At 41.1% G+C, this 20,589-nt stretch overlaps 2 protein-coding genes across 3 annotated transcripts; both read left to right on the forward strand.

Moving 5' to 3' along the window:
- The first annotated feature begins 4,665 nt into the window (after positions 1-4,665).
- LOC127370848 (NLR family CARD domain-containing protein 3-like) lies at positions 4,666-12,042 on the forward strand. Of its 2 annotated transcripts, none has more exons than XM_051413283.1 (11): positions 4,666-4,784; positions 5,890-6,020; positions 6,548-6,676; positions 6,943-7,047; positions 7,642-7,720; positions 7,883-8,111; positions 8,299-10,099; positions 10,206-10,379; positions 10,515-10,688; positions 10,883-10,929; positions 11,081-12,042. In XM_051413283.1, the coding sequence occupies exons 2-11, from the start codon at positions 5,932-5,934 to the stop codon at positions 11,662-11,664; spliced, it is 3,411 nt and encodes a 1,136-aa protein (XP_051269243.1). In that variant the 5' UTR covers positions 4,666-4,784; positions 5,890-5,931; the 3' UTR covers positions 11,665-12,042. The 2 variants fall into 2 exon arrangements, with proteins under 2 accessions (XP_051269243.1, XP_051269242.1); XM_051413282.1 differs by lacking the exon at positions 4,666-4,784 and adding an exon at positions 4,812-4,937.
- A 2,479-nt stretch (positions 12,043-14,521) lies between these two features.
- On the forward strand, positions 14,522-17,437 carry LOC127370935 (protein NLRC3-like; the record flags this gene model as incomplete). Its single annotated transcript, XM_051413440.1, has 6 exons — positions 14,522-14,555; positions 14,688-15,681; positions 15,792-15,965; positions 16,428-16,601; positions 16,797-16,843; positions 16,995-17,437. Coding segments are annotated over exons 1-6 (1,866 nt in total), but the record flags the coding sequence as incomplete, so codon positions are not given.
- Between the last annotated feature and the right edge of the window lie 3,152 nt (positions 17,438-20,589).

The following is a 20,589-nucleotide window of genomic DNA, read 5'->3' on the forward strand; positions in this document are numbered from 1 at the left end:
AGACTCCAAAACAAATCATTTTTAAAGGTTTTCATTTGCTTTGGGAAAATGTTTTTAAAAATGTGTTGATTTACGATATTAATCAATTGTAAACTTTTTGTAAACTATTCAAAGTTACAAAGAAATGATAGAATGCTTTAATGAGTCGATTTAAACACTGATTTCTGACTGGAGGGACTTGAAATTATATTTGCTGTTGTCACATGAGTTTGTCTGATGTTAAGATCCATTTTTTTATTGGACAGTTTGACAACCATGCTGACTCAGCCTCAGTTTTATTGTCTTTATACAGCACTGTTGTCTTTTATTATCCTTTGGGCTCTGCACCTCATCTCACCGATATCACTGATGCTCTGTAGATGGTACCAGCTATGACCCTCTGCATCTGTCTCCAGAGACTTCTCATTCCCCCAGGCCCGCCAAGCATTTCTGAGGACCTTCCCAGGCTTGATGTCTCCATCGTGCCTGCCTGCGCCTTTTTTCCTGTTTGAACTTGCTACTGTCCATCATTCATAAGCAAGCTTATGAATCTTCATTTCACCAATAAATCCCTGACCTTGACCTTGGACCTGGTTTAGCAGGTGCATGACAACAGTTTTTGCATAAAACACATGACAATGCATTTTTGGAACAAACTTCTGAAAGTTTGAACACCTTAACAGTTGCCATGTAAACTACCAAAAACGGCTTCCGGTTGGGCCTTGGAGAGATGTAGACTCTGAGCTCCCCCATATTAACCTTTATTTATGTCAAGGAACCAAACCCACACTTGTTTATGACAGATTGAGTAATTGAATAATACAGAAAGCACTGAAGCTGGACCCGTCTTAGACTGAGAGCACACCGCACCCTCCAACAGGCTCCGGATGCAGGGCAGCAACCAAGAGCCTTTGTGGTCAAGTGTCACTATTACCAGGAAAAAGAAGCGATCCTGCGTAAATCACTTGCGGCACAAAATCTCATCTCCGAACACGGTGACAGGATTCGGATTTTCCCTGATTATACACAGTCAGTGGCACGGCAGCGGGCTGCATTCAAGCAGGTGAGACAACTTCTGCAACGGTGTGAGGGCGTAAAATACGGGATGTGGTACCCAGCCAAGCTGAGGATTACAGCACGGGATGGAGTGCATAGAAACTCCACAGATCCAGTCAAAGCTGAAGCGTTTGTGAAAGAACTCTCACATCAGTTCTACAGAAATCAGACACTTTGCCACTCTACGCTGAGATTGCCATGGTGATCAGAGGTGTAGGCAGTGTCGTCAGTGAGTGAAGGTCTGGCTGTTAAGTAAAGAGTACTTTATTTGTGAAGTTGTGGTAATGCACAAAAAGTGCCATGTTTTATTTCTTCTCATATAAGCCACTGGTGCTGATAGTAGAGACATTTAACCTTTTCAGTAAGCGTGGTTGCTGTTAGCTAGTTTTCTGTTTGTTTTTAAAATCCCAAATAATTGACCCCAACAGGTGTATGGACGTTATGTCACACAGTACAGTTCACTTTACCCCTTGTGAATGCCAAGGCTGATAACAGTGACACTGAATTAGTTCATAATACTGTTGCTGATATTGTTTTCTTGATTAATGATTGTTTGGGATCACCAGGGATGAATAATATTCTTTGCAATATTGTTTTATGGGGTAATATGACATGGGGTCAACCTGCTTATAAGTGGCTAGTTTGTGAGCTTTCATACTGTAATACCTACGCACTTTTTATTTTGTTTCAGTTGCACAGACTCAGGCACATTCATACATTGTTAACTTCACACACACACACACACACACACACACACACACACACACACACACACACACACACACAAACACATTCATAGATATGAATACAGACACTAATGTGCACACACTGAACAGGTCTCCTTGACTTGAAATGTTACAGCTGTTAAGCTAAATTGTTGGTACATAAGGTTCTTATGGGGCCTCAGCCCCGATAGGTAGGATGTTTAGGAGGGAGGGAGGGTGCAGCCTCTCAGTTGGGGAGAGGCCAGCAATTGTTGGGGTTACATGTTACATTAGGGGTTCTTTATGTGTTTTGTGTTATTGTTTTTTTTGTCTCTCGCTCTGCTCTTTGTCTTTCTCTCTTTCTCCCACCCCCCTTCTCCCCAGGGCTAGAGATGTGGACCTATTGCCAGGTGAATCTTTCTGGACATCAGTCAGTCCCCTTTTCCCATGGCCTTCCTAGATGGGTTGAGTAGATCATCAACAAAATTTGTAAGCTGGAATGTGAGGGGACTATAAATGGGCGCTTTGTTATTGTTCAGGGTAGGCTGTATAATTTTCCAGTGGTTTTAGTCAATATCTATGCCCCTAATTGGGACAGCCCTGAGTTCTATAAGCAACTGTTTAGTTGCATCCCAGAGTCAGAGTCACCACTTGATATTGGGAGGAGATTTCAATACTGTCCTGCAACCCTGTCTGGACCGCTCTAAAATCCCAGTAGGCCATCTCTCCAAATCTGCTCATCTTATTAAGGCATTTTGCCAGTCCAGTGGTGTGGTAGATCCTTGGAGATTTAAAAATCCAGCACTGAAGGAGTTTTCCTTTTTTTCTACTGCACATCAGACGTATTCAAGGATTGATTTTTTCCCATTTCCTTTGTCCTGGAGAAACATAAAACAAATGGCGGTCTAGCGCTGCCAAACTTTTTATATTATCATTGGGCAGCCAATATTCATAAAGGGACTGTCTGGTAAAATACTTTTGGGAAAGGGGAAGGTCCAAACTGGTCTCTCATGGAACAACAGGCATGTTCACCAGTCTCCTTAGCATCTATGTTGTGTGGCCCATTACCATTAGCAGTGGGGGCCTATACAGACAATCCAATTGTGAGAGGCACTCTACGTATATGGACCCAATTTCGTAAACACTTTGGCCTTACGCAAGCTTTGGTGTCAATGCCTTTTATCGCCAACCCCCTTTTTAGACCCTCTTTGTTAGATGCAGCTTTTCAGACCTGGTTTGGGAAGGGACTTCATTGTGTAGGGGACCTATTCATTAATGGACTGTTTGGCTCTTCTGAACTGTTTGTGAAAGAGCACAACCTACCAAAGTTCCACTTCTTCAGGTACCTTCAAGTGCGCAATTTCACTTGTACATATTTTCCATCATTCCCGCACAAACCTCCAGCCTGCCCACTTGATGAATGTCTGAAGCTTAAGCCCCACATACCAGGCTGTGTGTCTCAGTTATATAGTATTTTACAGGACATGGAAGGTAACTCTCTCCACCACCTGAAAGAACACTTGAGCATGGAGCTTTCTGAGGAAACCTGGCAAAGAGCTATCAAAAGAGTGGCACGGATTGGTTCAATTCAAGATACTCAACCGCCTGCACCTCTGTGGAGTCAGACTGGCCCAGATATACCCCGGCTCAGATCCAAACTGCATCAGATGCCATCAGGCCCCTGCCACTCTAGGGCACATGTTTTGGACATGCTCAAAACTACACACATTCTGCTCAGAGATTTTCAATACATTCTCTTATATTTGTAAAAAAAGAATCGAGCCAGATCCAGTTATCTCAGTATTCGGGGTTACCCCTAGCAACAGCGGGCTATCAAAACATCATTCAGACTTCATAGCATTCTCAACATTACTAGCCCGCCGACTTATCCTTTTTGGTTGGAAATCGACCACACCTCCATCCCACTCACGTTGGGTCCGTGAGGTGATGGCGTTTCTTAAGCTAGAAGAAATCAGATGCACAATTCAGGGCTCTGTAAAGGAGTTCAAAAAAACGTGTGACTTTTAGAATATTTAGTGAATTTGATGCAACCACCAGATGAGTAGCTCTCCATATCCCACCCCCCTCCCTCTCCTTGTCTTTTCTCCTGTTGACTTTTTTTTTTTTTTTTTGGGCATGTATCTGTACATGGGTTGACTATTGAAAATGTAACAAATTGAAGCAAAAAAAAACTGTCTATGAAGTATGTATGTATAGTAAATAGGACGCACACTGGAGATGGGATCCATGTATGGCATTCATGCAATTGTATCTGTCAGATTCAACTGTTTTGTTTTTCCTGAAAACTCAATAAAAAACAATTTGAAATAAACTTTTACGTTTACAGCCGAATACATTTAAGAACAAATGTATTTAACAACAACCTTACTTCATCGTCCGTCCAAATTCTCTGTTTTTGAACAAACATTTGCCATCTTCTCATCTCTACTAAAGAAACCATAAAATATTCACATTTGAGTCTCTGAGGATCTGTGTGCACAAGCTGACGTTAAGCAGTCGGTTGTTCTCTGTGCACCAACCTGCAACATGGTTCATTTCCTTCAGAGGTCAGTCTGAACTTGGTCCTCTTTCTATTAAGAAAGGCCTCATGAGTCTGTTTCTGGTGGTTCAAGGTGAGAATGTAAACTTATGTTGTCCATATACAATATATTGATGTGTTTTTTAACATGTTTTTAATTCAAAATGTACATAATAGTTTTACTTTTTCACCACATAACTTTTTGAACTGACCAACTCAGTTATCACAGTAACTAACATTCAGTTAGTTTTAAAAATGCACTAAAGCTGCTTTCTGGAACCAAATTAACTGGAAATCAACTTCCAGATATTCCAGGTCAACAAGTGTTTTATCTTTATATGCTCTCTTTAAACATCCACTCTATCACTTGCACTGGCAGTTAACTGATAAAATTAATCTTTCACACACACTCGCCCCTCTCTGGGTGTTTACTGTTTAAAGTTTAGTTTGACTTCTATGAAGCTTGTTGAACACACAGTTTTCTCCATCTGAACCTCCAGCTGAAGGTAATGGAACAAATTTGAAATATTTTAATCATTAAGACAAGCTGTCGTTTGCTTAATTACACTATAAACTCAGGCTGCACAATTAGTCAGAATATGATCGAAATTTGCAGCATGGCTATAGTGCAATATAGAAGCTGCAGTTTTCTGGTAAAGGTAAGTGTGACAAACAGCATTTTAATGTAGTAAAGAAAGTACTGTAGTTCTGCAGAAATGTCCTGGCCTTCAGCTCTTAGTCTCCAGATTTAAGAAAACATGTTTGTTTGGTACAGACTATAAAAAATCTCACATCATCAGGATTTTAATAATTTGAATGTGATAAAAATGATCATTCTCACACTAATCAATTATATCGCAATATCTGTCAAAATAATCTTAATATGATGTTTTCATCATATGCAGCCCTACTAGAAACAGCAAACATCTGTTAATTTCTACAAACTCTATTTATCTGTTAACTGGGGACGAAGGAGCTGAAACAACCGTCATTAAATATATCCGCCATTTGTCAGTGTAAATATGAAACTGTGTCTGCAAACGAGCTCTCCCAACAGGAACTACAGTTGCTTCTTTATGTCAGTTTGTACTTAAATGTGATCAATAATCCAATCAGAGAGATTTCCTTTAAATTGCAGTTTACCAGCTTTATTGAGACTGTCAGTCTCTTATTTCGGAAGGAAGTATATGCTTTTATGATGAAAGATCAAGTTTAGTTTTTTATTGGACATTGCTGCCACTGTGGACTTTGGGCTCATTATCAGGTTTAAGCTTTAATGTTTTTATACAACAAATAATTGCAGTCATACTCTAAATTAGAATAGCATAAAACATTAAAACAGAACAAAGCACTAAACAGATGCACAAAAGAAAGACATAAAATGGAAAACTAAATTATATTCACAAGGAAGATATACAGTTAAATATATACAGTTAAATATTCATTCAATATTCAGCTTCCTCTGCCTCACACTGCTGTCTGACTGCATTCAACTGACACTGATATGAAAGAGAAAATAAGGAGAGGAGCAGCTGATCTTCTTACAGGAGAAATGATGGAAAGGAGGATTTCTGTTGATGTGCACATGAATGATTTGTGTTTCCTCTCCAGATCAAAGTGTGTGTGAGCTGATGTGGATGTGAGTTCAGCAGCATGAGTCAGTGTGAGGACAGAGAGGAGGAAGTCCTTCCCTCTAAAAGGACTCGGTGGGGGGAACATGACAGAAGGACCAAAGCTCAGAGGTGAGATGAGGATCTCTAACTGTCCATGACTCTTCTCCATTTTTGGTTTTTAATATTTTGGTACTTTTATTGCCTTGGATGGATAGTACCATCTGTATGACATGCAGCAAAGGGCCACAGGTCAGAGTCAAATCCATGGCCTCTGCAACAATGACTCAGCTTAAGTACAAGGGGCGCCTGCTTTACCTGGTGAGCTACCAGGGTGCCCCATATAAGTTTTGTTTGACTCACTACCAATCCTTACTGGACAGGTAGCATCCAAGCTGCATTGAGCTGTGCATGTGCTGTCCACAGTATTAAACCAGACAGACTTGGTGAACCAACACAGTAAACTGAAAGCTGGACAAAAATGCAGACTGGACAGAACTGTTCATTCTCAGTGGGATCAGCAGTATGACCAACAGTTTAGGGGAAAATATCTGATTCAATGTTAACTGTCCATGGCTCTTCTCCACATCACAGCTCAGCACTCAGATCACTGCACCATCATTATTCACATTCAAAGCTCTGTATGTGTTGTGTTGAAGCCCAGAGCAGCAGAACACAGCAGACTCTGTTGGACCTGGACCTGAACCCAGCTGTGTGTCCCTCAAGAGTGACTCGTCCAATAATTTCCTCATTGATTTTAAAGAACAACAACCGCCTGATGCAAAGAGGTAAACTGTCAATAACATTAAGATATATCTCGTTTATGTTTTTAGTTTTGTTTATTATCAACATTGTTCTTCTTCACTTACATTTATATTCTCACGTCTGAAAGCTGCCCAGTATCACCAGTATATCCAGTATAAAGTAAGAAACACTTCTGCTGGTTGGCAGGACAAAACAATGAGGAAATTGTTTTGTGAAATGTATCCACAATACATTGTTTTACTGTGTTCTGGGTGCAGATTATATGTTGTTTTTTATGTGTTTCCATCAGGAGGAAGCTGGAACAATCAAAACACAGCGATGTGTCCATGAAGAGTGACAGGACTGTGAATAGTCCCACATCCTCCAAAGATGGACATCACTCTTTTCATCAAAGGTGAGGATTTAAGAATGCCAAGAAAACCAAAATGTGTTTGTATCAGATTCTCAGTTTTTTAGCCTTTACTGACTTATATGGAAGCTCTCTGAGCACCAGTGATCTTTTCCAGCAGCCTCACACTCACACAGTCAAACACATTCACAGTGGGAGCCCAGGACAAGCAGTCTGATACAACAGACACTGACCAACTCCACTGGAGGTGCTATGCTGTGCTATTCTTCAGCAGTGTGCAATTAGGGAGAGTCAAGTTTTAGCCGCTTACATTTCTGTTCAGACATTTGTTGTCAGTAAAGAAGCTCGACTGATGACCTTTAAGCACACCTCCCTAACCTGAAGGCCTGTGCTGCTTCCCAGTTCGTCTGATCCTTCAAAAACAATGTTGATTAACTTCCCTTTTTCAACCTGTTTGGCTTTGCACCACTATTCTCTGGTTTGGTCCAATACTCTCTGGTGTTTTAGTCACATTTTTCTGCATAATTCTGTATAGCCACGATTTGGTGTAATGTTCTATGTTTTCATGGACCTTTAACTGATGTCTGTCTCTGTGTGGACAGACATAATGTGAGCTCATTCTTCATGATTCCTCCACAGAGTGGACCAGGAGAGCTCAGAGGTTCCCAGTGGTCAGTCTGCCCAGCAGCATCAAACACACCTGGATTCCATATTTATGGTCTGTACATGGACAACAACTACTTTTACATCTATTGTGTTCACAATAATCTCCATGCTGCACTTTCTAGACCAGTGGATTGTCAGTCTGTCCAACATGGATCTGATGTTTGCTTCCATGATTTGACTTTGATTGAGTCATTCATATAATATTCTGTTCCAGCTGCTGGAGGACAACATTGTCACTTTTGTGAAGAACGAGCTGAAGAAGATTAAAACGGGTCTAAATTCAGGTTACCCAGAATGCTTAGATAGTCAAAGGGAGGATGAGGAGGTGTTGGACAGTGAGGATGAAGTGCAGAGGAGGAGCAGTAGAGAGGCTTTTCTGAAGATCACAGTGCACTTCCTGAGGAGAATGAAGCAGGAGGAGCTGGCTGACCGTCTGCAGATCGGTAAGAGGATGTCTTTAAAGATTTAACTCGCTGGATAAATGAGACATTTACTAACATGACTACTACTCAACTAACAGACAGAGGAAAATCTGTTTATATATATTTGCATTCTTTAGGGGAATGACATTTTCATATTTACTTTAAAATCATTTAATAAACTAAACTTATTTGTTGTGTGTTCATTCAGGAAGTGATTCTGATTGTCAGTGTAAACTTAAATCTAACCTGAAGAAGAAGTTCCAGTGTGTGTTTGAGGGGATTGCTAAAGGAGGAAAGCCAACCCTTCTGAACGACATCTACACACAGCTCTATATCACAGAGGGAGGGACTGCAGAGGTCAATGATGAACATGAGGTGAAACAGATTGAAACAGCATCAAGGAAACCAAACAGACCAGAAACAAGAATCAGACAAGAAGACATCTTTAAACCTTCACCTGGAAGAGATGAACCAATCAGAACAGTGATGACAAAGGGAGTGGCTGGCATTGGAAAAACAGTCTTAACACAGAAGTTCATTTTGGACTGGGCTGAAGGCAAAGCCAACCAGGACATACAGTTCATGTTTCCATTCACTTTCAGAGAGCTGAATGTGCTGAAAGAGAAAAAGTTCAGCTTGGTGGAACTTGTTCATTTCTTCTTTAGTGAAACCAAAGAAGCAGGAATCTGCAGGTTTGAAGAGTTCCAGGTTGTGTTCATCTTTGACGGTCTGGATGAGTGTCGACTTCCTCTGGACTTCCACAACACAAAGATCCTGACTGATGTTACAGAGTCCACCTCAGTGGATGTGCTGCTGACAAACCTCATCAGGGGGAAACTGCTTCCCTCTGCTCGCCTCTGGATAACCTCACGACCTGCAGCAGCCAATCAGATCCCTCCTGAATGTGTTGACATGGTGATAGAGGTCAGTGGGTTCACTAATCAACAGAAGAAGGAGTACTTCAGGAAGAGGTTCAAAGATGAGGAGCAGGCCAGCAGAATCATCTCCCACATCAAGACATCACGAACCCTCCGCATCATGTGCCACATCCCAGTCTTCTGCTGGATCACTGCTACAGTTCTGGAGGATGTGTTGAACACCAGAGAAGGAGGAGAGCTGCCCAAGACCCTGACTGAAATGTACATCCACTTCCTGGTGGTTCAGTCCAAAGTGAAGAACATCAAGTATGATGGAGGAGCTGAGACAGATCCACACTGGAGTCCGGAGACAAGGAAGATGATTGAGTCTCTGGGAAAACTGGCTTTTGAGCAGCTGCAGAAAGGCAACCTGATCTTCTATGAATCAGACCTGATAGAGTGTGGCATCAATATCAGAGCAGCTTCAGTGTACTCAGGAGTGTTCACACAGATCTTTAAAGAGGAGAGAGGACTGTACCAGGACAAGGTCTTCTGCTTCGTCCATCTGAGTGTTCAGGAGTTTCTGGCTGCTCTTCATGTCCATCTGACATTCACCAACTCTGGAGTCAATCTGCTGTCAGAAGAACAATCAACCTCCCAGAAGTCTGAAACAAGAAAAGATGAATCTGCAGAGACACAGTTCTACCAGAGTGCTGTGGACAAGGCCTTACAGAGTCCAAATGAGCACCTGGACTTGTTCCTCCGTTTCCTCCTGGGACTTTCACTGCAGACCAATCAAGCTCTCCTACGAGGCCTGCTGCCACCGACAGGAAGTAGCTCAGAAACTAATCAGGATATAGTCCAGTACATCAAGAAACAAATTGAGGACAACCCGTGTCCAGAAAGAAGCATCAATCTGTTTCACTGTCTGAATGAACTAAAAGATCCTTCTCTTGTCGAGGAGATCCAACAGTCCGTGAGATCAGGAAGACTTTCTACAGATAAACTGTCTCCTGCTCAGTGGTCAGCTCTGGTCTTCATCTTACTGTCATCAGAAAAAGATCTGGACGTGTTTGACCTGAAGATATACTCTGCTTCAGAGGAGGCTCTTCTGAGGCTGCTGCAAGTGGTCAAAGCCTCCAAGAAGTCTCTGTAAGGATGTAGATATTTGCATATACTGAAAATATTTTAAATAAACAACCAAGTTTTCAGCAGGAGAGAACAATTAAGCTTTTTAACTTTACTGTTGTCTTTCCAGACTGAGTGGCTGTAACCTCTCAGAGAGAAGCTGTGAAGCTCTGTCCTCAGTTCTCAGCTCCCAGTCCTCTAGTCTGAGAGAGCTGGACCTGAGTAACAACAACCTGCAGGATTCAGGAGTGAAGCTTCTGTGTGCTGGACTGGAGAGTCCACATTGTACACTGGAAACTCTCAGGTCAGATCAAGTTATTTTTGTTGTGTATGACTTGAGACGTAAACTATGATCTCTATGTGGTTTTAATCTCAGGATTCTATTGATTATGTCAAAATTCTTAAACAAACACACTCTTGTTGTTTTGTGTGTTTGCAGGCTGTCAGGCTGTCTGATCACAGAGGAAGGCTGTGCTTCTCTGGCCTCAGCTCTGAGCTCCAACCCCTCCCATCTGAGAGAGCTGGACCTGAGCTACAATCATCCAGGAGACTCAGGAGTGAAGCTGCTCTCTGCTGCAGTGGAGGATCCACAGTGGAGACTGGACACTCTCAGGTAGGAAGAGGCCTGCTGCAGCCACAGACAGTCAGACAATGGTCTGAAACTCATGAAATGTAGCACAAATATCAGCTGATATGTTTAGGTTTTGTTTTGCTATTAAGTTATACATGTGAATGTATCAGTGCAAGTGATGTAATGTTTGCATGCTGAAAGAGGATGTGCTGGTCTGACCCCCCTCCTCCTTTCAGGGTGGAGCCTGCTGGAGTTCGATGGTTGAGACCAGGTCTGAGGAAGTGTAAGTGTGAAAACAAAGCAGCACACATTCAACCATCTTCACACTGTGACATCACTCATTCACAGCTCTGATGTCATCATCAAAGTGTCAATCAATGATCAGATGATAGATCAATAACTGCAGCTGTATTGTGTCTTGTTCTCTCCATCAGATTCCTGTGAACTCACAGTCGACACAAACACAGTGAACAGAAACATCAAACTGTCTGACGACAACAGGAAGATGATTCATGTGAAGGAGGATCAGTCATATCCTGATCATCCAGACAGATTTGAGAAATGTCCTCAGCTGCTGTGTACAAATGGTCTGACTGGTCGCTGTTACTGGGAGGTCGAGTGGAGAGGGGACATTCATATTTCAGTGAGTTACAGAAGAATAAGCAGAAGAGGAGACAGTGAAGACTGCAGGTTTGGGGAGAATCGTCATTCCTGGAGGCTGAGTTGCTTTGAAGATGGTTGTTTCTCTGTCTGGCACAATCAGAGTGGAACATCCATCTCCTCCTCCTCTTCCTCTTCCTCCCCCCCCTCCTCCTCCTCCTCCTCTTCCTCTAACAGAGTAGCAGTGTATGTGGACTATCCTGCTGGCACTCTGTCTTTCTACAGCAGAGTCTCCTCTGACACACTGATCCATCTCCACACCTTCAACACCACATTCACTCAACCTCTTTATCCTGGGTTTGGGTTCTGGTTTAAATCTGGTTCATATGCTTCCTCAGTGTCTCTGTGTTCTCTGTAGAAAGTTGAGTCTACAGTCAATGTGGGACTGTCTTTTAGATGTTGATGAAAGCTTGGTGAAATAAAAGTCTGCAGTATTGTACATATTCTACTATAGTAATCATTAGTAATGAAGTACAATTGTATGCAAAGATTTAGGCACCCGACACTGTCAGTACTTAGTAAAACCCCTGGCAGATATCACAGCTTGCAAACACTTTTTGCAGAATGCTAAAATTCATGTTTTGATGCAAATCTTTATTAAGAAAGTTTATATTGGTGATACATTTTTATGTATTTTTAATTTGCTCTTGTTTTCTAAATAATTTTGAATATATTTTCTTAAAATGTACAGTATATAATGTACTGTGAATTGTAAATAAAGATGATGAACTATAAATATATTTGTGTATGTGTTCTTTAAATCTAACCCAACCTACAGTGAAAAATGGGCCAATTTGTTGATGTAAAATTACAGTAGTTTAATGTAGTACACCTAATTTACTGGCTACTGAGTTGCAGTAATCATTCTGAAAAGGTTTTTAATAATAGGTAATTATGTGATTACATTACAGCATTACCTTTCTGTAATTTCACATCAATCTCTCCTCTAAGAGGCCTCGGTGGGGGAACATGACACAAGGACCAAAGCTCAGAGGTGAGATGAGGATCTCTAACTGTCCATGACTCTTCTCCATGTCACAGCTCAGCACTCAGATCACTGCACCATCATTATTCACACTCAAAGCTCTGTGTGTGTTGTGTTGAAGCCCAGAGCAGCAGAACACAGCAGATTCTGCTGGACCTGGACCTGGACCTGGACCTGGACCTGAACCCAGCTGTGTGTCCCTCAAGAGCAACCTGTCCAATGATTTCCTCATTAATTTTAAAGAACAACAACTGCCTGATGCAAAGAGGTAAACTGTCAATAACATTAAGATATATCTCATTTATGTTTTTAGTTTTGTTGTATGTTTACTCAGTGTTCAGCAACTATCAAACAAACAATATGGTCGCCGAGAGGCTAAGCAGGGGAAAAACTTTACCTGCCAGACGCACTGGTTGTTCAATAAAAAGATCTCTCAATTGCTGATTTATGCATATTTATTGCTGCTAAAACACAAACGGTGAGTGTTCCCACAGTCCATAAAAACATTGAGTCTAGTGTATTTCCGAGATCATGCGGTCAACAAAAGTACGACTGCCCCCCTCACCCTCTCAGTTCATTCATTCCCCAGGTGAACAGCTGATTTCTCTACCTGGCTGATGCACCACCACGTGACCCACATCCCCGTATGTGACCATAGCAACAAACCCTAAAGCAATACTAGCTGGCGCCTACACTTATTATCAGCATCGTTCTTCTTCACTTACATTTATATTCCCACGTCTTAAAGCTGACCAGAATCACCAGTATAACCAGTATAAAGTAGGAAACAGTTCTGCTGGTTGGCAGGACAAAATACATTGTTTTACTGTGTTCTGGGTGCATATTATATGTTGTTTTTTATGTGTTTCTGTCAGGAATAAGCTGGAAGAACCAGAACACAGCGATGTGTCCATGAAGAGTGACAGGACTGTGGATAGTCCCAAGTCCTCCAAAGATGGACGTCACTCTTTTCATCAAAGGTGAGGATTTAAGACCAAACCAAAATGTGTTTGTATCAGATTCTCAGTTTTTTAGCCTTTACTGACTTATATGGAAGCTCTCTGAGCACCAATGATCTTTTCCAGCAGCCTCACACTCACACAGTCAAACACATTCACAGTGGGAGCCCAGGACAAGCAGTCTGATACAACCACACACTGACCAACTCCACTGGAGGTGCTTTGCTGTGCTGTTCTTCAGCAGTGTGCACTGAGGGGGAGTCACGTTTTAGTCACTTACATTTCTGTTCAGACATCTGTTGTCGGTTAACTTCCCTTTTGAACCTGTTTGGCTTTGGACCACTATTCTCTGTTTCGGTCCAATATTCTCTGGTGTTTGAGTCACGTTTTTCTGCATTATTCTGTATATTTGGTGTAATATTCTTTTTGGTTTTTAATATGTTGGTGCTTTTATTGCCTTTAATGGATAGTAACAACTGTAGACTGGCAGGAAAAGGGGTATGACACGCAGCAAAGGGCCACAGGTCTGAGTCAAATACATGGCCTCTTCAACAAAGACTCACTTTAAGTACATTGGACGCCTGCTTTACCTGGTGAGCTACCAGGGTGCCCCATACAAGTTTCTTTTGACTCACTACCAATCCTTACTGGACAGGTAGCATCCAAGTAGCTACAGTGAGCATTTCTGTCCACAGTATTAAACCAGACATCTTGGTGAACCAACACAGTAAACTGAAAGCTGGACAAAAATGCAAACTGGGCGGAACAGTTGATTCTCAGTGGGATCAGCACTATGACCAACAGTTGTTGTCAATGTCAATGTCAGGGTAAAACATCTGATTCAATGTTGTAATCAACACTTGTCCTCAAAGGACCTTTACCTTGTGTTTGTCTCTGTGTGGACAGACATAATGTGAGCTCATTCTTCATGATTCCTCCACAGAGTGGACCAGGAGAGCTCAGAGGTTCCCAGTGGTCAGTCTGCCCAGCAGCATCAAACACACCTGGACTCCATATTTATGGTCTGTACATGGACAACAACTACTTTTACATCTATAGTGTTCACAATAATCTCCATGCTGCACTTTTTAGACCAGTGGATTGTCAGTCTGTCCAACATGGATCTGATGTTTGCTTCCATGATTTGACTTTGATTGAGTCATTCATATAATATTCTGTTCCAGCTGCTGGAGGACAACATTGTCACTTTTGTGAAGAACGAGCTGAAGAAGATTAAAAGGGTCTAAGTTCAGGTTACCCAGAATGCTTAGATGCAGGAGGAGCTGGCTGACCGTCTGCAGATCGGTAAGAGGATTTCTCTAAAGATTTAACTCGCTGGATAAATGAGACATTTACTGATGTCTCAACAGATGAAGGATATATGTTTATTTATCCATTAGTTCCCTTAATGATCTTATTTGTTGTGTGTTTATTCAGAAAGTAATTCTGATTGTCAGCGAAAACTAAAATCTAACCTGAAGAAGAAGTTCCAGTGTGTGTTTGAGGGGATTGCTAAAGGAGGAAAGCCAACCCCACTGAACCAGATCTACACAGAACTCTACATCACAGAGGGAGGGACTGCAGAGGTCAATGATGAACATGAGGTCAGACAGATTGAAACAGCATCCAGGAAACCAAACAGACCAGAAACAAGAATCAGACAGGGAGACTTCTTTAAACCCTCACCTGGAAGAGATGAACCAATCAGAACAGTGATGACAAAGGGAGTGGCTGGCATTGGGAAAACAGTCTTAACACAGAAGTTCACTCTGGACTGGGCTGAAGACAAAGCCAACCAGGACATACAGTTCATATTTCCATTCACTTTCAGAGAGCTGAATGTGCTGAAAGAGAAAAAGTTCAGCTTGGTGGAACTTGTTCATAAAGAGTTTCTGGCTGCTCTTCATGTCCATCTGACATTCATCAGCTCTGGAGTCAATCTGCTGTCAGAAGAACAATCAACCTCCCAGACATCTGAAACAAGAAAATATGAATCTGCAGAGACACAGTTCTACCAGAGTGCTGTGGACAAGGCCTTACAGAGTCCAAATGAGCACCTGGACTTGTTCCTCCGTTTCCTCCTGGGACTTTCACTGCAGACCAATCAAGGTCTCCTACGAGGCCTGCTGCCACAAACAGGAAGTAGCTCAGAAACTAATCAGGATATAGTCCAGTACATCAAGAAACAAATTGATCTGTTTCACTGTCTGAATGAACTAAAAGATTCCTCTCTTGTCGAGGAGATCCAACAGTTCGTGAGATCAGGAAGACTTTCTACAGATAAACTGTCTCCTGCTCAGTGGTCAGCTCTGGTCTTCATCTTACTGTCATCAGAAAAAGATCTGGACGTGTTTGACCTGAAGAAATACTCTGCTTCAGAGGATGCTCTTCTGAGGCTGCTGCCAGTGGTCAAAGCCTCCAAGAAGTCTCTGTAAGGACGTAGATATTTGCTTTAACTGAAAATATTTGACTACAAAATGATGTTTTCAGCAGATAAGAACAATTAGTACTTTTGTTTTAACTTTACTGTTGTCTTTCCAGACTGAGTGGCTGTAACCTCTCAGAGAGAAGCTGTGAAGCTCTGTCCTCAGTTCTCAGCTCCCAGTCCTCTAGCCTGAGAGAGCTGGACCTGAGTAACAACAACCTGCAGGATTCAGGAGTGAAGCTTCTGTCTGCTGGCCTGGAGAGTCCACATTGTACACTGGAAACTCTCAGGTCAGATCAAGTTATTTTTTTCTTAAATGACTATATGTGGTTTAAAGGTACACTGTGTAACATTTAATAAGATCTATTGGCAGAAATGTAATATAATATTCATAAGTATGTTTACATTAGTGTATAATTACCTAAAAATATGAATCATTGAGTTTCCGTTACCTTAGAATGAGCTGTTCTAGAGCAAATCCACCGTGTTGAACCGCTGTGTTTGTACAGTTGCCAGAAAAGACAAACTGAACAAACTCAGAATTCAGTTGGTTTTAATCTCCACCTTCAACACTAGTTCCTCCACACTGGTCCTTTAAACTTCCTTTCTCGTCAGGATTCAAAAAACTAGAATTTCTTTTTAGGATCTTAAGTCTGTGTTCTCAATGAATATTGCTCTCCATTAGTCGATACCACTACCCCAACCCTCACAGTAGTTTTAGACAAACTGTAATCTGTGTTGTGTGTTTGCAGGCTGTCAGGCTGTCTGATCACAGAGGAAGGCTGTGCTTCTCTGGCCTTAGCTCTGAGCTCCAACCCCTCCCATCTGAGAGAGCTGGACCTGAGCTACAATCATCCAGGAGAGTCAGGAGTGAAGACGCTGTCTGCTGCACTGGAGGATCCACAGTGGGGACTGGACACTCTCAGGTAGGAAGAGGCCTGCTGCAGCCACAGACAGTCAGACAATGGTCCGAAACTCATGAAATGTAGCACAAATATCAGCTGATATGTTTAGGTTTTTGTTTTGCTATTAAGTTATACATGTGAACGTATAAGTGCAAGTGATGTAATGTTTGCATGCTGAAAGAGGATGTGCTGGTCTGACCCCCCTCCTCCTTTCAGGGTGGAGCCTGCTGGAGTCCGATGGTTGAGACCAGGTCTGAGGAAGTGTAAGTGTGAAAACAAAGCAGCACACATTCAACCATCTTCACACTGTGACATCACTCATTCAAAGCTCTGATGTAATCATCAAAGTGTCAATCAATGATCAGATGATAGATCAATAACTGCAGCTGTATTGTGTCTTGTTCTCTCCATCAGATTCCTGTGAACTCACAGTCGACACAAACACAGTGAACAGAGAGATCAAACTGTCTGACAACAACAGGAAGATGATTCATGTGAAGGAGGATCAGTCATATCCTGAAAATTCAGACAGATTTGACTGTCCTCAGCTGCTGTGTAGAAATGTTCTGACTGGTCGCTGTTACTGGGAGGTGGAGTGGAGTGGAGGAGTTTATATATCAGTGAGTTACAGAGGAATCAGCAGGAGTGGAGACAGAACTCAATGCCGGTTTGGAGAGAACGATCAGTCCTGGAGACTGAGTTGCTTTGAGGATGGTCGGTACTATGTCTGGCACAATAAGAGAGGTACATCCATCTCCTCCTCCTCCTCCTCCTCTGGTAGAGTAGCAGTGTATGTTGACTGTCCTGCTGGCACTCTGTCCTTCTACAGAGTCTCCTCTGACACACTGATCCACCTCCACACTCCACCATCTTTTTTTCTTTTTTTTTTTTTTCTTGGTTTTCCGTTTTGCCTTTCTGCCTCTTTTTTTTTTTTTTCTTTGAGGGGGGGGGTTTCCTTTTTTTAAAAATACATTTATTATATTTTCTAAATTATTTTTGTTTTTTTTTTTTTTTTTTTTTTTTTTTTTTTTTTTTTTTTTTTTTTTTTTTTTCTTCCCCTTTTAAAGGTTTTTTTTATAAAATTTTTTTTTTTTTTTTTTTTTTATTTTTTTTTTTTTTAATTAATTTTTTTTTTTTTTTTTTTTCTTTTTTTCCTTCTATAAAAAAAAATTAAAAATTTTTTATTTTTTTATTTTATTTTTATAAATCCCCCCCCACCCCCACCAAAAACCTAAACCCCTTTCCCTACCTTTTTATACCTTTCTTTTTTTTTTTTTTTTTTTTGGGGGCCGCGGGGCCTTAGGAGGGTGGGAGGTTTGCGTTTTCTCCCCTCTTCTCTTTTTTTTTTTTTTTTTTTTTTTTTTTTTTTTTTTTTTATTAGAGTTTTTTTTTTTTATAAAAAATAATATTTATTTTTTTTTTATTCCGGGGTGGTTTATTTTTCTGGCGCCCCCGCCCCAAACACACCACACAGGAAAAAAAAAAAACAATACAAAATTCAAGGTTAAATAAAAAATAGAATAAGAATGATTTTATATTTACTTTTGGTTAAATTCACAATGTGGAATAGTATGACAATGTTGTAATGTGAGACGACATTTTATCAGCTCCTAACGTCAGCAGTTATTCCATACATTTTGGGTTTAGTCTCCTCAGCAGGCTGTCAGGCTTCGTTGGTAAGCTGTGTCTTTCACTTATTGCTCGTCCAACAAAGGTTCCTTAAACAGATCGGTACGTTCATGATCTATTATTGACCATTTATGGGTAATTGTCGGAAGACACCGTTTTGACCACAGCTGGGTATACCCAAGTGAATACTGCGTACAGGTATGCGCTCAACAGTTTTATACATATATATATATGTATAAAATATATATACATATATTCTGAGTTTTAGAAACGAGGCCCCGGCTGCTTCCTCTTGCTTTCCTGACCATTTATCTAGTTGACCAGGGATTCAGTCAGGTCCTCTTGTAGTCCAAGAACTGCAATCTCTTGGATTTGATGGCTTCAGGTGCACCATGGCTGATATTTACCTCTCTGCAGCCCGCAGTGAAGAAACTGGCAGAGAAACACCAGGCGCAGGGCTCTCACTAACTTCCAAAGACTTTTAACTAATTTAATTTGAAGGCCCTCAAGGGATTGTTTTCCGTTAGAATAATTCATGAGGATGGTTATGGTTTGACCTTTCTTATTGGCTGCTGTGTAATTAAGATTAGAATTTTGAATGTCAAAACACATGTACATATAATTTCTATTCACATGCCTTTTTTTATTCTCTGGAAAACTAATAAATCTGTTGTTTGCCGTTCAATTATGTGTTTTTTATGCTTTTCTTACATAATAAATAATAGTAATAATAATAAACACTGATTTAGAATTATAAAATGTACATTCACATCTTAAAGAGCTCATAGTACCCTATTACCCTACTAGAACACTACGTTCTCTGAATGCTGGGCTACTTGTGGTTCCTATAGTATCTAAAAGTAGAACAGGAGCCAGAGCCTTCAGTTACCAAGCTCCTCTCCTGTGGAACCAGCTTCCAGTTGTGGTTCGGGAGGCAGACACCCTCACCACATTCAAGAGTAGGCTTAAGACATTCCTCTTTGATAAAGCTTATAGTTAGAGCTGGATCAGGTGAGTCCTGAACCATCCCTTAGTTATGCTGCTATAGGCCTAGACTATCGGGGGATTTCCCATGGTGCACTGAGCTCCTCTCTTCCTCTCTCTTTCTGCACTCATTCATGTCCCATTAATGCATGTTACTAACTTCACTTCTTCCCCGGAGTTCTTGTGCTTTCTCGTCTCGCAGGTTCTTATCGATCCTGGTGGAGCCTCCTGCCATGGTCCTGCTAGATTGCCATTGCCAATACTGTTGTTACTGTGCACCTGTCTGTCTGTCTGTCTGTCTCTCTCTGTCTCTCTCTCTCTCCCACCCACCTAGAGCCGAAGGATCTGTCCTAGGTTTCTGCCTTTTAACAGGCAGTTTTTTCTTGCCCTTGTCGCCAAGGTCTTGCTCATGGTGGTACTGTTGGGTCTCTGTAAATAATGTTATAAAGAGTTCGGTCTAGACCTGCTTTATTTGAAAAGTGTCCTGAGATAACTTCTGTTATGAATTGGCGCTATACAAATAAAACTGAATTGAATTGAATTGAATTGAATTGCATTGAATAATAGGTTTCAAATGAACCAAAGTAATATAAACATATGTTCAACTCCCACATAGTCCAGCTCAGCATGTATTTAAGTGCAGTACGTAGTGCTATTAGTACTTTTACTTCAGTAAATGTTCTGTGGTTTGTGGTTTTCAGACAGAAACCATTTCCCTTCCTGCTCCTGCCAGACAAAGAGTAGGGAGCTGAACACACAGTGCAGGAGTCTTCCTGGGGGAGGAGGAGAACAAGGTCCAGGCATTTTACTGATGGTACAGGGGTATTAATCAAATATGTGGGTAGAAACACCCACTGAAAAAGTTTAGGTCATTGAACTTTACCATGTTTTTCTCTCCAGAAGCAAGCGGCTGGTATGGAATACCAAAAGTGTCACAATTGGTCTCAGTTTCCCTGACATTTAAAGTATTATTATTTATAAACGGTGCTCTAATCTCCACCATTCATTTAATTTAACTTTATTTATTGTATCTTGGTGAGTGTACTGCTGAGGACCAAAGGGAGAGCATTATCCAGTATAAAGTTGTTTGGATGAGCAGTTCTGGAGAAAGTTGAGACAAAATCAAAGCCCCGCACTTTTAGACATCATGAACAATGTGTGTGTATATCAGTCAAGGCAGGAGATTTATCCACAATTAAAATCATTATAAATCGATTCATTTACAACCAATATTCACGCAGGTTTAGGTATAGGACATGTATTTACGATTCAGGATTCTAACTAAAAATGTGTTTTTTCATTCAAAAATGCTCAAAAAAACAATATAATTTTAAGACTCCTTACTCTATAGAAGTAGTTTCCATGTATAAATTTTAATTCTGTTTATAATTTTGTA

This window comes from Dicentrarchus labrax, unplaced genomic scaffold (assembly GCF_905237075.1).
Source record: "Dicentrarchus labrax unplaced genomic scaffold, dlabrax2021, whole genome shotgun sequence".
NCBI lineage: Eukaryota > Metazoa > Chordata > Actinopteri > Moronidae > Dicentrarchus > Dicentrarchus labrax.

Coding starts and splice junctions, on each gene's coding strand:
- LOC127370848 (XM_051413283.1), top strand. CDS start 5,932: ATGAGTCAGTGTGAGGACAGAGAGGAGGAAGTCCTTCCCTCTAAAAGG. Junction 10,380..10,514: donor TGTACACTGGAAACTCTCAG/GTCAGATCAAGT, acceptor GTGTGTTTGCAG/GCTGTCAGGCTGTCTGATCA. Junction 10,930..11,080: donor GAGACCAGGTCTGAGGAAGT/GTAAGTGTGAAA, acceptor TCTCTCCATCAG/ATTCCTGTGAACTCACAGTC.